This window comes from Ammospiza caudacuta, chromosome 16 (assembly GCF_027887145.1).
Source record: "Ammospiza caudacuta isolate bAmmCau1 chromosome 16, bAmmCau1.pri, whole genome shotgun sequence".
Taxonomy (NCBI): Eukaryota; Metazoa; Chordata; class Aves; order Passeriformes; family Passerellidae; genus Ammospiza; species Ammospiza caudacuta.
In genome coordinates, this window is record NC_080608.1 from 13,055,058 (window position 1) to 13,070,595 (window position 15,538).

General features: G+C 45.8%; 1 protein-coding gene across 2 annotated transcripts in view; it reads left to right on the forward strand.

Annotated features, from left to right (window-relative positions):
• The window catches only part of GRIA1 (glutamate ionotropic receptor AMPA type subunit 1), a 120,977-nt gene that overhangs the window by 40,247 nt on the left and 65,192 nt on the right, over nucleotides 1-15,538 (forward strand). For both annotated transcript variants that reach the window (XM_058815439.1, XM_058815441.1), the window contains exon 3: nucleotides 15,267-15,506. In XM_058815439.1, the coding sequence (XP_058671422.1) occupies nucleotides 15,267-15,506 (240 nt within the window). The remainder of the gene's footprint in view (nucleotides 1-15,266; nucleotides 15,507-15,538) is intronic.

Below are 15,538 nucleotides of genomic sequence, written 5' to 3' on the forward strand. Positions count from 1 at the left end.
GTGGTGTTTAGTGGTTGCCTGGCTTGGGCTTGTTGTGCCTCAAAACTGTGTAAACTGATAACTGGCTAACTGCTTTAAAAGGCCAGGTTTTTGGCAATAAAGAGCACTCCTTTGCACCTGCCTGGGGTCCCTGTGTCGCTCATTATTGCAGCAGTGTTGGGACATGCAGAGGGCTCCTGCACCACAGGGACAGGATCGTGCAAAAAGCCCACCATGACCCGTGGGAGGGAAGGATTGTGGGGCACTGCTGAGGCTGATAAGGAGCTGCTCCAGGGCAGGTGACAAGGCAGGGATGGAGCTGAAGCACAGGGAGAGACGTGGCTGTACCTGTTGGAGCAGGGAAAGGCGAGCACTTGGGGACAGTGGGGAATAGAGGGCTGATGGCTCAGACACACTGTGACACTGTGACACATCCCTCTGTGAGCAGGGCAGGACAGGGGCCACGTGCTGTGCTGAGCAGAGGTTCTCTGGGTGCAGAGCAAGGGCAAATGCACACAGAAACACGGGTGAGTTTCTCAGGAGATGGAGTTCTGGGAGTGGCTGAACATCCCACCTGCAGCAGAGCACGAACCTGGCAGCATCTCCTCTGACCCCACTCTGTCCACCTCTCACCTCAGATTCATCCCTGCTGCTCTGGCTCACTGCCCTTGCAGCATCTCTTCCAGGGGGAAGAACACTGCCAGCTCTTGGAGAGCAATTTATGGTCCAGAGCAGTTAAGGGTTAATTGTGTCCCAGAATTTATCTTTTCATGTTCTGCCTTAACAGTAAAACTTTTATCCCTGTTGTTTTTCCCTGGGAAAATCAGGCTGTTTGGTCAAAACCAGCAACTTCCTGCTTTTGATCAAGCCTCAGTTTTCATTTGAAGGGGAGAAGAAGGTAATGAGAAATTTCGGCTAGCTTTGTTGCCTGTCTTTATTGGATCTGTTCCATTGGCATTAGTTTTGTCTCAGAGATGCTGAAAGTAAAGCCTACCAAAGCTTTTATGGTAAAGTGAACTAAAATAACTGGGGTGTCTTGGGTAACTTTTCTTCAAACAAATTGATTCTTTGCTTGTCCAATGGACCATTTGAATGTTTGCTTTCTGTGTAATGAAAGATCATCAAAAGCCTGGCCAGTTGCTTTGTAACTTTCAAGAATGTATTTATTTTTTTTAAGGGAGAAAGCTAAAAACAGAGTAGCTACAATCTGAGATTCCCCTAGGTGTTAGGTGCTGAACAAATATAAGATATCACGCCTAGAAAATAAAGTGGGAGGCTTCCAACCAGAAATGAAGAGTCTGTATAAGCACAGAAGAAAATTTCATTTAGAAGCATGCTCCTAAAATATACATTGTCCATAAAAATTGGGTCTTTTTTATCTTTCTTAAAGATGCTCTGTCTTGCAACAAAAGGCATGCCAGTGTGATGCAGGAATAGGACAAGTTTTGTGGCAAAGGTGGCCAACTTCTCCTCCTACATTTTCATTTAACTGAGACCCACAGTCCACATTGCACTCATCTGGCAGAGTCAATGGGAAAAATAACTCCCCTTTGCTCCACTGAGGAGTGGAGATGGGATAAACTTGAACTGAGCTGCTGGTCCAGACCATCCCTGCCCCACAGGGAGAGATTTTCTTGGCCCAGAAACCAATGTCTGGCAGAAACTCAAAAGCCACCAGCTGGGCACCCAGTGCCATGCTGAAAGTCAAGCCATTAGATAAGCCTTGTGCTTCTTAAAAGCTAATAAACCATGAAATCATACAGAGAGAGCCAAACAAAAGGCATTGGAGGGGGCATGGCTTTGTTCTGGGAAGGTCTCCAGCCTCTCAGGCCAGAGGTCACGTTGTCCTTCTTCCCTCCAGCCCAGTGTGAAGCAGCGGGGGCTGAGGCTGAGCTGTGAGAGGAATTGCAATGGTTTTAGTGCTAAAGCCAGTACACGAGTTCTGCTGCAAAGTGCCCACTCAACAGCTGGCCACAAAATCCCCAGATTGGGGGGTGAGATGCCAAGTGTGTGTGTGTGTGTGCTCAGGCAGGAGCATCACAGCACTGCAGAGCTGCCCTGCTCTGCTGTCAGCACGTTCCCTCCTCCAAGGGATGGGTGAGAGCAGAGAACAGGGACAGGGAGTGCCCTGTGCAGCATCCACCACCCACTGGGGAAGGGTTTTCACTGGTGAAATGTGAGCATCCTGCTGGAAAAGCCCTGAAACGGGCCTGCTCTTCATTGTCTGACAAAGGGGTGACCATGTGAGGGCACTTGCGGCCACCCCAAAAAGGTTCTGTGTCTTTGCACAGGTGGCTGCTTCCATCTGTCCAGCTGTGAAATGAGGTTAAAAATCTTAATGGAGGACAGACTGCCAGGCTTTAGGCAGTGAGTTTTGGAAAAACCCATCTTAGACAAAACTTGTTGTCATTAAAGAGGGGGAAAATGTTACTTTTTCCATTCAGAGAGAGGATAAACAGTGACCCAGGTGTGATGACCATGTTCCTCCCACACCTGCCAGAAAAAGGCACCTCACCCTTGAATCCCTGAATGCACCTGCACTCAGGCCCCCTTCACACTCTCTTTCATCCTTGTTTTTCCTCTTTCAAAGCTCCAATTGATGTTGAAATTTAAATTGCTGCTCTCCCATCAGTGCACCTCAAGCTTGCATCTCCTTTCCCCCATTTCTCTCTCCCATCCAGCTTTCACAACTCCTCAGGGTTCTGTTATTTCCCATCCATTTGCTTTGAAGGATTTTTCCAATAAGGATGTCAAGGAAAGTTTCTCAAGGGTCTTTTATCACAAATTCCTTTTGGTTTCATTCTGAGGAGGACCGGGTGACCTTGCTCAAGCAGACATGAAGCAAACACACTTTACAAGCCAGTCACAGCTGAGTGCACCCACAAATCAGGTCCTGTATCCCTCCTGCAGGAAACATGCTGTGCTTCCCACCTGACAAAACCAGACCATAGTTAGACCCAGTGTAATTCTGTTGGCCTTGATGTAGTTACCAGGGAAACTATAATGCAGACAACTTTCCTACACTGAAATAAAATATTTCTTAGCTGTCTTGCTTATACTGCACAGACTAATATTTCCAACCAGGAAGAAAGCTGATGATTTTCTCAACTCTCTTTATATGAGAGGTTCAAGAAAGAAGTTTGCAGGAGGATGCAAGTGGATTTTAGCCATGGATTTACAGCTGCACCAGCAGGATGGTGCAAGGTGCACATGGACAGAGGTTGATTCTGCCAACCAAACCTGCACATGACCCCAGTTCTTCTATTGCTGCTCAGACAATGCCAGAAAAGCATCTTTCCTTGGGAATGCACTGGTAAAATTGTCACAGGAGAAAAGCTTTAAGTATATATTAACAAAAGCTATTTTTCAGAGATTGCATGCACCATGTGGCTTCCTTACTGTTGCAGACATCTTTTATGAAAAATCCTTTCCTTAGGATTTTTCCTCCTGAGAAGCTGAGAGGCCTCAGGAACAAAATGTAAACATTGATTATCCGCTGCTGTGGAATGCAACACGTGCATCTGTGATTAGCCCATCTTGGATGTTTATAATTAATGGCCAGTCACAGGCCAGCTGGCTTGGACAGAGAGCCCGAGACACAAACCTTTGTTATCATTCCTTTCTATTCTTAGCTTAGCTAGCTTTCTGATGAAATCCTTTCTTCTATTCCTTTAGTATAGTTTTAATGTAATATATATAATAATAAATCAAGCTTTCTGAAACATGGAATCAAATCCTCCTCTCTTCCCTCATCTGAAAACCCCTGTGAACACTGTCACACCTTACACACCCAAATCACCTCAAGATCATCCCAACATCTCTTCTTAAAACAGACACAGCAGCCAACTCAGCAATTCAAGCATGTTTTGGAAATGCCACCGAGGCTCTCAGCTGACATTGCTTTACTGTCAGGACCGGCAGTGCAGAGGAATGATCCCAACAAACTCTTTGGAAATACCCCTGCAGATGTTCACTGCCATGTTAAATACGGGCAGCCAGAAAGGATTTCTCTCACAGGGAAATGAATCTTCACTCCAGCAGGAGGGCCAGGAGCTGGAAGTGAAGGCTACACTGCACACTCCTCCCTGCCACATTCAGCACTGAAAGTGGGTTGCAGTACAGAGAGAAGAAAATCACAGCCCTCACAGGTTAGCTAGGACAGTCCCAGAGGTGTGAAATCACAGGTTTTACATTGCACCTCGGGCTTCCTGTGAACACCAAGAGAAAAGAACCTGTCCCAGGGATGTTTCTTCTTGCCTGTTCTTCCACACAAAGTTTTTATTTGGGTTCTTCCCACCAGTGGCAGCAGCCTCTGCCCTGCCAACCTTCTCTTGTAGATGGAAGTTCCACCTGCCTTTCCCTCAGAGGCTTCTGGCATAAATGCTGCCTTAATTAGGCTAATGATACCTTTAGCTATGCAATGTGCTCACTTTAGCTGTGCAGTCAAGAGTCCAGTACATGGTGTTGTTTCCCAGTTTTCCTTGTGGGAAGCAAGTCCTGAAGTGTGAAGCTTTCCATGGCTCTGCTGTCTTGCACAACATTTGTTAAATCCAAGGAATGTTCCCACTCCTTGAAAAGCTGGTGCTCCTGGTGCCTCTCTGTGCAAGTCCTGCCTGCCCCTGGCTGGCAAGTGATCCTGGTTTCATGAACAAATGGATTTCATTAGAGGCATTTCTCTGTAATGTCAACAGAAGTGCTGAGCCACACCTGGTGCAAGAGTCTCTGATGCTTGTGAGAAGTGGTACAAATTAGCATCCCCCAGCCTGCTGCTGCTTTTCTGTCTAAATAATATTTTACAGGTAAAGTTTCTGCTGGGAAGCAGTGGGGTTTTCTCACTGACTGCCTAAATGCTGTCATCAGCTTTGGTTTGCACTGAGTGACTGCTTGAGGCAGAACCTGCATCTGTGAGTGCAGTGTCACTGCTCTGCAATGATGAACAGCCCCCAGGTTTGTAGCAACTCCCCTTCCTGTGCTCTGCTTGGCCTCCCTGCAATCTGCATTTATGCAGAGTGTTTTACATGATCTCCCCTGCTCTCTGCAGCTCACTAGAGTCTCTTTCTCCAGCAGCCTAAAAATTCTCCCAGAATAGAAATCAGTAGGGAAGGTGTTTGCTGGTAAGTAGGCACGTCAGGAAGGGATCTCAGTGTTTTCCTAATGCCAAGGATGCTCTAACACTCTTCTCCCTAAGCCACACATTCCATTTTCCAGGTTATTTTCTCAGTCCTGCAGCAGGATAACTGAGAGACTCCTGGTGCTTTCACTGGCCTCTGTGTAGAGTTGTTGATTTTTTATCTTTCATTAGCATAAATCTTTACTGTGACATATGAAACTCTGTAAGTAAAACATCCAGCTGAAAAGCTTTTCCCAAAGTTTTGCTTTGTATTTGATACTGCCTGTCAGTGACATTAAAGGGATTTGGTTGCCCAAACGACTTTTAGGCAAAAGATGTGTATCTAATGTCACTTTGTACAGCTGGTAATGTGCTTTGCAGCTTCTCCCACATCCTGGTCCTTCCCTCAGTCCTGTGAGTTTGCTATGGGACATGGTTTTTGTGGGTTCTATACAGGTTCAGGAGAAGCCTGTAGCTGTAAAAGTCCCCTCTGTCATGCTGATAAAATGACACAAATTTCACCTAAGTTTTTTTAGAAAAAAAACCTCAAATTCCACTTTATGTGTGCTGAAGGTCATGCTGGGTAGCCAGGCTGATATTTGGTCTTTTGTGCCACTTTCCCAAGGGGCTCCACATTTACCCACAGGTTTGTGGGAGCAGTGGGACTGAGAAGGGCTCTCCCAGTTCCTGCATCCCCACCACTCACATCACTCAGAGGGATGGATGTCTTCACCTCCCACGAGGGGGAACTGGCCTCTGGAGCTGCTTGCAGCCCTGGTTTAAGCATCTCCCCTCTGCAGAAGCTCCATCTGGACACCCTGACTGGATGCACTTCATGTAAACTGTTTGTTCCACCACCCACGGCGAGCAACTCGCGCAGAAGTTCCACCAGAGACCATAAAACTGCAAACCATAGGTCCAGATCTCACCATCTGTCACACTGCTGCCTCCCTGCTCCCCAGACAACACTGTCTCCCACTGAGTTTAAAAGATCTCAAGCTTAAACTTGTTTGTTTGGGATTTTCCACCAAACCTGGTGCTCTGAGGCACTGCAGAAATCAAAATGTTGTAACTCTTATCATTTATTGTCCTCGCAGTGCAGGCAGGATTAAAGCTGTTCTAATGAGAGGGAAGAAATGGTAATATTCCCCCTGACATTAAGTAGCTCTGAACAAAGCTGTGAGCACAATGGAATGGAACATTAATGTGAAAAGGGAAAATAAAAACCCTACAAGGCATGACTATAGCAAAGAGCCACCAGGGGAGGCACTTAAGGCCACAAAAACCAGCACTCTCAGATGCCAAAGGATCTTGTCATTCTGCACAAACTCAGCCCTTGCTGAGATGTTAAATAGGTTTTAAAACCATTAGTGCTTTCACAGACCTGAGGTGAGCACAATGTGCAACCAGGTAGCACAAAAGGGCTGTGCTCTAGGGCTTAATCCTTGTGTGCTGAGTAGTTTGTTGGGTTTGTTGGGTTTGTGCCTTTCTCTCCTCTTCCCAGAAAACAAAAGGCTCCAGTGACTGCAGGAGGGGTGGCACTTCTGGGGCAGTGATAGCACATGTAGGTTTTGGAGCATCTGCTTTGCTAACTCAGCAGATACTTGTGATGTAGCCCTGAAAGTGGATAGAAAATGTGAGGGTTTATAAATAACGTGCCAGCTAATGGGTTAAGGTACCTCTTGCCACCCTCAAGGACATGATGCTCTGTCCTGTGTGTGAGAGGTTCTCTTTGAAGGGTCCTTGTCCTTGGTAAAGGTAAAGTTCTGCAGACAGTTTCAAGACAGGCCCTTACAAAATCCCCACCATAACCTGAGGCTTGCACTGAAGTCTGAGGCTTTAATGTCTACAAACCAATATAATGTATTAGGGAAAGAAAGGAAGCTATTGAAGACAAAATGTACTTCATCTGCAGCAAGACCTTCTCTATGTGACACATTTGCTTTCTGCCACTGCTTATCTCCCCTCCTCCCACTCCTCACTCCCCTCTTTCTACTGTTTTAATAATTCAGCACTTACAGCCCAGAATTAAATGCTGTGGTGAGCTGAGAGGTGTGCTTGTACAGTCTATTAAGATGCTGGTGCTCTGTTCTTTCCCTCTGTTGTTGTTCATGTTTCCCAGCAGAATCCACACCATGATCCTCTACTTAGTTTTCCTTGTACAAGAAGCTGTACAGCACTTCAGAAGGACCAATATAATGCAAAAGGCCATCTAATAAAAAAGCACAAGGAAAATTGGTTCAACCCTCATTCCTCATCTGCTTTTACAATGTCGCTGTCGCTTTTCCATTTGTAGTAATCTTGCTTTAATATTTATGTCTCTGCTTCAGACACAGAGAGTTCAATGAGGACAAATGATGAGTTCTCAATTTCACTGTGGAAGGTTAGGTGAGAGCAGGGATCTCTGGCCTTCCTGAGTCCCTGGGTCCCATGGGAGCACCCATCTGCAGCTGGGGACCCTACAGGGATCACTCCTTCCCTCTGGAGTGGCTGTAGGGGAGCTCAGGGTGAGGGTTGTGGGGTAAGAGGGTTCAGGAGCTTTTGCAGAGCTCCTGGGAACCCAAGGAGAACCCAGCACAGCAGCATTTTCTGCTGGGCTCTTTCTGGACACAGCAAAGAGCCAGACTGCCCAGCAGACCTGATGACAGTGTCAGAAGTTCTGGCACATCTTTAAGGTCCCTTCCAAGCAAAACCATTCAATGATTTGAGGATTTTCAAAGACAAGATGTGCTACAAAAGGCTCTCAGAAGACTGTATTCCAAATGGGTTTGTTAGCTGTGCTCCAGAAAGGAGCCAGACTGGCATGGAGGAAAACACTCCCATTTAAACAATAAGACAAGGTGGAAAGGACAGCTCTTTTATTAGAGCTGAAAAATGAAGAGTTTTTTCCAGTCACCAGAGCCCTTCTGCACATCTTTTCTGGTTTTAAATTATGAAAGCAGGGGGTGCTGTAGAAAAGCTGTGGCTCTGCTATGGGACACTGGAGAGATGAAGGCAGTGGACAACAAGAGCCTTACACAGTTTGAGAGCGTGGCACCAGTGCTTCCAGCTCAGAAATGGGTCCCATTTTGGGTCTGAATGAGCACGGTGCAAAAGTCAGCCTCTGACCAAGGGGACTGGGACAGATGGGCTCAGAGAAAAGCAGTTCCCTCACAAGGAAAGATCCAAACCATGATTAACAACAAACCTGACACAGAGATGGCAATGGACCCATTTCTCCTTACACATAATCTGCTCTGTTAACCACAGGATCCTCATTAGCCAAACTGTTCCTATTAGAATAATAATCTAATTCTACCCACAGAAGAAATGAGACCCTCTTAAGGATGCTTCTGATCTCACTGTCTTCTGCATAGGGATTTGCATCTAATTCCTATTAAAAGTGCTCAGAAATATTTTGTGTTGACTGTAAACCCTTCAATATATTTAATTCTTGGTATATGTGACTCAACAAAGTATTAGCAACCCCAAAGTTGCTAAAACACTTTTAGAAAACAAATAAAGCAAGTAAGTAGAATCTTGACACAAACATCATCATTTCCCTTCTTTCCTTATTTCAACAAGTTCAGTGACCTCATTAAAACCTTTGATATTTGAATTTTTTTCTACTGTTTTGTAGTCACACTGGATAAGAACTGCATTCAAAGACTTTAGTAGAAAAATAAAAAGAGGTTTTGAGATGTGAAGTACATAAGTGGAAGAGTAAGGACCTTCAACTGGTTCCTTAGAGAGATTAAACTTCCCATGACTGTATCTTCCACCAGCATGATTTTAATTCAAAAGTTCACTTAAATAAATGAGAGTGCTGTGAATTTTTGGTGACCAAACCACCATGCTATTTCTGTTTCCTAAAACTCAGTGCCATGTGAGAAAAAACCCCAAATGCAATTTGATCTCAAAGGAAATTTATCATTTTTCAGCCAGGCAAACTAAGACTTATTTGTTGTGCTGGCAAACTTCACTGAAAAACTTGAAGCTATCAGCACATGCATTTATAAGCAGCTCTTCAGTGACAGATTATTGTTTAAATATGAGGGAAGGAAAGCAGATCTTTATGTAAAAACCAACACTACTTTCCAGCTTCCAGGACCATTAGAGCAGCAGTGCAGGGAAATGATGGAAGGGAGCACTGTTCTGTACCTTTTGTATATTTGAAAGAAAAACACGGATTTCTTGTGATAGCACATCAGCCTGATTTGCAGTTGATCAAATATGTGGGACATATCTGCTGTCAGCTAACCAAACACACGAGTGGAACAATGGGGGAGTGTGGAATCTGTTTGGCTTTCCCCTGCTGCAGAAATCTGTGGGAACATGCTGTCGTTGGGATGTGCTCTGGCACCTACGCCACAGAGGAGAGCTGTGAGGACAAACATTGGGGAGGAGAGCTGAGCTGAGCCTAATTGCAGCAGACACCAGAGCTCTTTCCTGGGAACCCCACCAGCTTTGCCAACCTGATGTCAGGTTCTCCCATCTCAGCGTAGGGTCGCCTCCAGGCAGGGCATGCTGAGAATTAATTATGCATGCAAATCCTCCCTCCTCTTTCCCACATGTGCACAAGCACGCTGCAAGTGAGCAAAGGGAAGCATGTGGGAGCTGCTTCTTGACACCACTGTTGTCAGTGAGTCTGTTCTGCTGCGAGTGAGGGTGTTGGTTCTGTGTCCCAGCAGGTTTGGGCACATGGAGATGGTATTGGGGCTGCAGGCATGGCAGGGCTCATCTTTAGCAGCTTGCAGGGATGACTGAGATCACTATTTTATTACCCTTGCAATTTTTAAAAGGCACTTTTTCATTTTGGTGTGCGCTGGGTTGATTGGCTTCAAAGATTTCTTCTTATTTTGGAATCTATATTTTCTCTAATTTTTTTTTTTTTTTTTTTTTTTTTTTTTTTTTTTTTTTTTGGTTTTTTTTTTTGGTTTTTTTTTGTCTGGGCTATGGGGAATCATTTGGTCACACGTGCAGCTTAGCATCATAGGAATAGCTTTCCTGGAGAAGATGCTGTGTCTTCCCTCCTAGATGCCATGACATTCTCCAGGGTCAGGAAGGCCTCTGAGATCTGGCAGGGACCATCTGGGCTGCATGTCCCCTTTTGCGAGTGAGAACATGAGCCATTTGTGAGGAACATCTAGGGATACTTCATTTAATCAGGTTTTTTACCGCTCTTGTGGCTTTGGGTATTAGCACTGTCTCTGCTACTTCTGTTCTCTGACTGAGGCACATGCAGCAGCTGAATCTCCTAAGAGTCAACTGAGCCATATTATTGGCTCCCTCCAGGGGTAGCTGGGTGAAACTTAATAACCCATGAGATACAACAAGTCAGTAGAAATGATCTAATGTCCCTTTCTAGTCTTAAACTCAGTGAAATGGTGAAAATTCTGCTTCTAAAGGAGATGGCAGATGAGCAGTTGCCAGGATCTCCTACCAGGCTTCCTCCTCAGCTGTGTCCCTGGAGAGCACTTCTCTTTCTGCAGTCTTGTTTGCAGATTCTCAGCAGAATGCACACTTTTCACTGCTGGAAACCAAATCCTCATTTCCATCCTTCTGTGCAGCCCATTTGCCCTTCCTCCCACCTCAAATCCTGTTTCAGCCCCTCTTTGTGGTGATGGTTTCTGAGAGAAACTTTTTGGGTTTTCTTCTTTCACCAAAACCTGAAAGAGATATCTGTTTCATCTGACATCTGCCCTTCACCCTCAACAATGTGGATCAGGTCAAACACCTGCTTGTAAAATACTTCTGACTCTCCCAATGCAGAAATCAATCTTGTTCATCTACTCACTCTGGTTAAGGGCTGTAGCCAAAAAAAAATTCTACCATGAATTTTTACAGACTCAAAACACCTCTTTTTCTTTCCTCTCCCACAGAGAAAATGTGCAATTTAAAGTTGTGAGCGTTGATGTATTTACTGATGTGTTTTTCTCTTTCTCGGAAGCATCTGCAAAGGTGGCCAGAGCTGCCTCTTTCAGCTCCCAAATAAGTGTCCTCTCCTGTGTGTGCTTTCAGTAAAGCCAGTGTTTCTCTCTGATGTACATTCTTTACCTCGAATATTTCCATATGAAAAGAGAGCTTTGGAGAAACACTGCAAGGACTAGAAATCCTGGAGTCTGTGGGTTCCAAGTGAGTGAATCACAGATGCCTTTTTCCTCATCTGAATTCAAGGACACATCAGCTCCCTGATGGCTACCATTCCACAGGGAGAGAGGGGCAGCATCCCCTGCTTGTTCCACCACATCAGTCACTTTTTAACTAATTTACAAACTATTTTGACTTTTTCTGTAAGTTAGAAAATATTTTAGAGCAGTCAGATGAGCTCTGGCCTCACCTGGCTGCCACAGGCACTCTGCAGAGAGCAGCTGGTTGTCACTGGATTGTCTCTTCAGCATAACCAGGTGACAATCTTGTTAATGCCTCTGCTTTTGCTTAATTTTCCTTGCTGAACAGCACTGGAGATCTCAGGGAGAAATCCTGTGCCTGGAGAAGGAGGGATGTGGGGTGTCCCTGGGGCCTGGTGCAGCACACACTGGGAATACCTCATCCACAAATCCCAAACTGATCAATTAAACAAGACCGATCATGGAGAACACAGCAGTAGGTTATCAATCATTATGGACTATATTTTCCAAGGGCTACTTTAGAGGGAAATTCTTCTGTAATAAATTACAAATTCAAACCTCGCCATCACTAAACCCTACACTCTTAACTATCCTAGCTATTCTTTCTCTCAGCAGCCCTGGGAGGATGAATGGGTCTCAACCAAACACAAATCTGAAAAATGCTGGCCTTTTCTTCCATCTCTCACCTAGGCTGAATAGCAATCATTATCATCTACAACCCTAAACTCACCCTCCTCAACTTCTACCTATATGCTGTAATAACTGCAACAGTTTTCCTCACCCTAAACACAAAGTCCTAAAGCTATCTACCCTAATAACTGCATGAACCTAAATTCCATCCTTGAACACAATGCTGCTCCTAACCTATCTGTAATAAATTACAAATTCAGGTACAGCCCAGAACTGACATTCTCTGTCCTTTCCCACCCTGCAGCCCAGAGGCCACCAACAGCACAGGCAAACAGCCACCGACGTGTGCATTTGCATCCAAGCAAACCCTCCTCACTCGTGCTCACATCCTGGGATGGGCAAACATTTATGCTGCTGGATTTCACCCAGATTCCTGCCTGCAGGAGGGAGCTTGAGGTGGAGCTGTCCAAATTGAGCTGCTGGAGCTGATCTCCAGGCTGACTGCAGCTCTCCTCTGCAGGAAAAGCTGGGCTGGGGCCAGCTGCTCACAGATAGCCAGCACAGGGCTTGGAAAGGGGGATGTTGTTACCAGCCAATTGACCAGAAGAGTTCAACTTCTTGGGCCTTGCATTCCAGCACAATCTTCATCCCTTTTATGTTTCGTAGTCTTTTTAGAAATCCATCAGTCAGACGCTAGTGACTCCTCATCACTACAAAAACAAAGAAAGCTTAAAATATTTGCTTCTTCTACTTAAGGCTTACAGTTCTTAGTAGTAGATTATTAGGAAGTTGCAGAGCAATGAAATGAACACAGAATAATTAACAAATTTGCTTCATAAAATGATTAAAGGAAATGTAAGGAGTTCCAGCAATCTCTTAGTGTATTAAATAACAAGCAAGTAATTTCTTTTTAGCTTTGCTGTGTAAATTCATTTGGAGCATCTGTAATTTAAAATAGCCCTGAGATTTACATAATTTTGCAGTCTCTGCTTTTACATTATGCCATGTTCAGTCCTAGAAAGGTGGCTGCAGCTCTCACTCTTCATTCTTCCAGATTAACTGACACAAGAGTTTATTTGTTTTTCTTTGGGAGATAACTCTTGGTAAGCCTTTTTTTTTTTCAAATTATCTGTCTTGTCCATGGCCTCTCTTATCCTGCAAGTACAAAGCAAGTGAGGGTTCTTTCCAAACTTACTAATGATAAAGTGTTCACTTTCCCAGTTGTCTTTGGTACAATCTGTTTCAAATGCTGGCACTGATGATGTCTCAGAACAGTGTAGGAGGGATGCCTGAGCGTGACTGAGCCACAAAGTTAAAGAAAAAAAAAATTTAAAAGGATAGATTCCTTTTGAATAGAAAAGAAATCCAAGGAAGCCATGCCTTGCCTAAAACAAAACAAAACAAAACAAGCCAGCTAAGCTTATTGTCTGGACTATTAATTGTACTGGATTGTTCAGCTGTCCTGAAAATGTCTCTTTAATCATTCAGTGAGGCTGAAGCCTGGGTCTCTGGAGATCACGTTCTGATCTCTCACATATGGTATCTCACACCCTTCATTAGACCCACTGCTCCAGCCACATGGAAAAGATGCTCAGACTATTTCCATCTGTATCTGCTGCTTTTCCTCCTGGATGTGTCAGTCTCATGATGAGGGCAGTGACTCCAGCTGATGCAGACACAATTGCTGATTGCAAAGAGAGGCACTGCTGTGAACATAAAGAGAAGAGGGAGTTATTTCCGTCTCAGTTTGGGCTTTCTTAGGCGTCCCTGCCCTGCAGAACAGCAAATTCCCTTGTGGGAGGAAAATGCTGAGATCACAGGTGCTAATCAGTGAAAAGAGGATGAGCAACCCTGCGAACAAACTGCGGGACTGGGATGCCCAAAAACTGGGCTCAGATCCAAGACAAAGGAAAAAATTTCTTCAGTCTTGTGAGGTTCCATTCTCAGCTCTCAGCACCACCACGAAGCCTGGCTGCTTTGTTTCAGGGGTGAGACGGGAGCAGGGACTTGCTTTGTACAGTGGGAATCAGGATTTCTTGCTCTTCCCTCTGAATGTTTGGTGCTGGCAGTAGCAAAGTGAGGAACAAAACAGTCTTTTCCAGGATGGCTCTAAGCCAGCCAGAATTGACTTTGGGTCCCTGCTGGAGGGACAGAGCTCGCATGGAGCCTTAAGGGTGCAAGAATTTTGTTTTTAGGAGGCTGTCTGCAGCAACACATGCAGAAGGTTGGGCACTGGCAGTTAGCAGCAGAAATCAGGTCAGGGGATTCCCAAGCAGTGCACAGAACTTGCCAGGGGACCCCAGAATGTCACATCCAACTCCTCAGCCTGCACTGGCATTGGGAGAGCAGCAAGTGATGTGTGAATTGTCGAGTCAGTATAAATGTCACAGCCAAAGGTCTTCAGAGTCACAGTGACAAGAGGAGGAAACACTGGTGCCAAGAGTTCTGACACAGGAAAAGTGCTGTCACTGCCACCACCTCCAGCTTGGAGATTTATTGATGGTAACTCAGGATGTGCCATAAACAGGGGTGATACTGAATGAGTCTGACTGTCTCAGGGGCTAAGTTTTACAGCACAAAGTGTGAACTCTCTCTGTCTCGCTGAGATCCTCAGGCATTTTCCCAGCAGCTCCCACGATCTCATTAAGTGCTCTGCAGAGAAGGGCTCCAACCCAAGGGAGCCCTCCCTGCACAGCACAGTGGCTGACAGACAGACAGACAGACAGAGAGACACCTCCCAGGGAACCCAGGGAGCCCTCCTGGGGGAGACCTCCCAGGACACTGCTGGTACCTCACTGGGCTCACAGCCCTGTCTCCATGGCTTTGTGAGGAAACCAGAAATTGCCGAAGTTGTGTTCCCAAGTACCAACACGCTCCCAGTGTCAGAGGCTCTGACTCAGAGCCAGCAGCTCACGCCCCAGGACAGATCCCCCTGGAGCTGTGCTGTGGCTGCATTGAACCTTGGTGAATCTTTGCTGAGATGCTCTCCCAGAGTGGTTTCCTCAGCTGTTGAGGTCAAACCCATGATTTCCCTCTGGAGTTGTTGGCCACAAAGGGCTGTGCTGCTGTGCAAAGGCTTTCCTTCTGCTCCCTGAATGCATCCAGGGCTGCAGTAGCCTCTTTCTGCTGAAGGGTTCCTATGTTCAGATAACTCATTTTACCCCAGAAGCAGCAAAATCTCCAGCAGAGCCCTGGAGACACTGATTTTATTCTTTTGAGTAATGTCGTCCTATCAAAAGTAAAGCAGCTCTGTGGAGACCAAGAGCAAGCACTCCATGGCCACAAGCCCTGTTCTTCACAGGTTGCCTTCACCAACCCACTCACCTGAGGGAAAATTATCCAGTCCAGAGAGACCCTGCAGCTTATCTGAGGGAAAAGGTTTATTTTGGTGACATTGCTGAGAAACCTCCTTGATTTTCTCCCCTCTGCCCCTGCAGTCTGCTCCCAGTTCTCCAAGGGCGTCTACGCCATCTTTGGCTTTTACGAGAGGAGAACCGTCAACATGCTCACGTCCTTCTGCGGGGCCCTCCACGTGTGCTTCATAACCCCGAGCTTCCCCGTGGAAACCTCCAACCAGTTCGTGCTGCAGCTGCGCCCCGAGCTGCAGGATGCCCTGATCAGTGTCATCGAGCACTACAGCTGGCAGAAGTTCGTGTACATCTACGACGCCGACCGCGGTGAGTCGCAGCTCCATGGGAAGGGTTTGTAG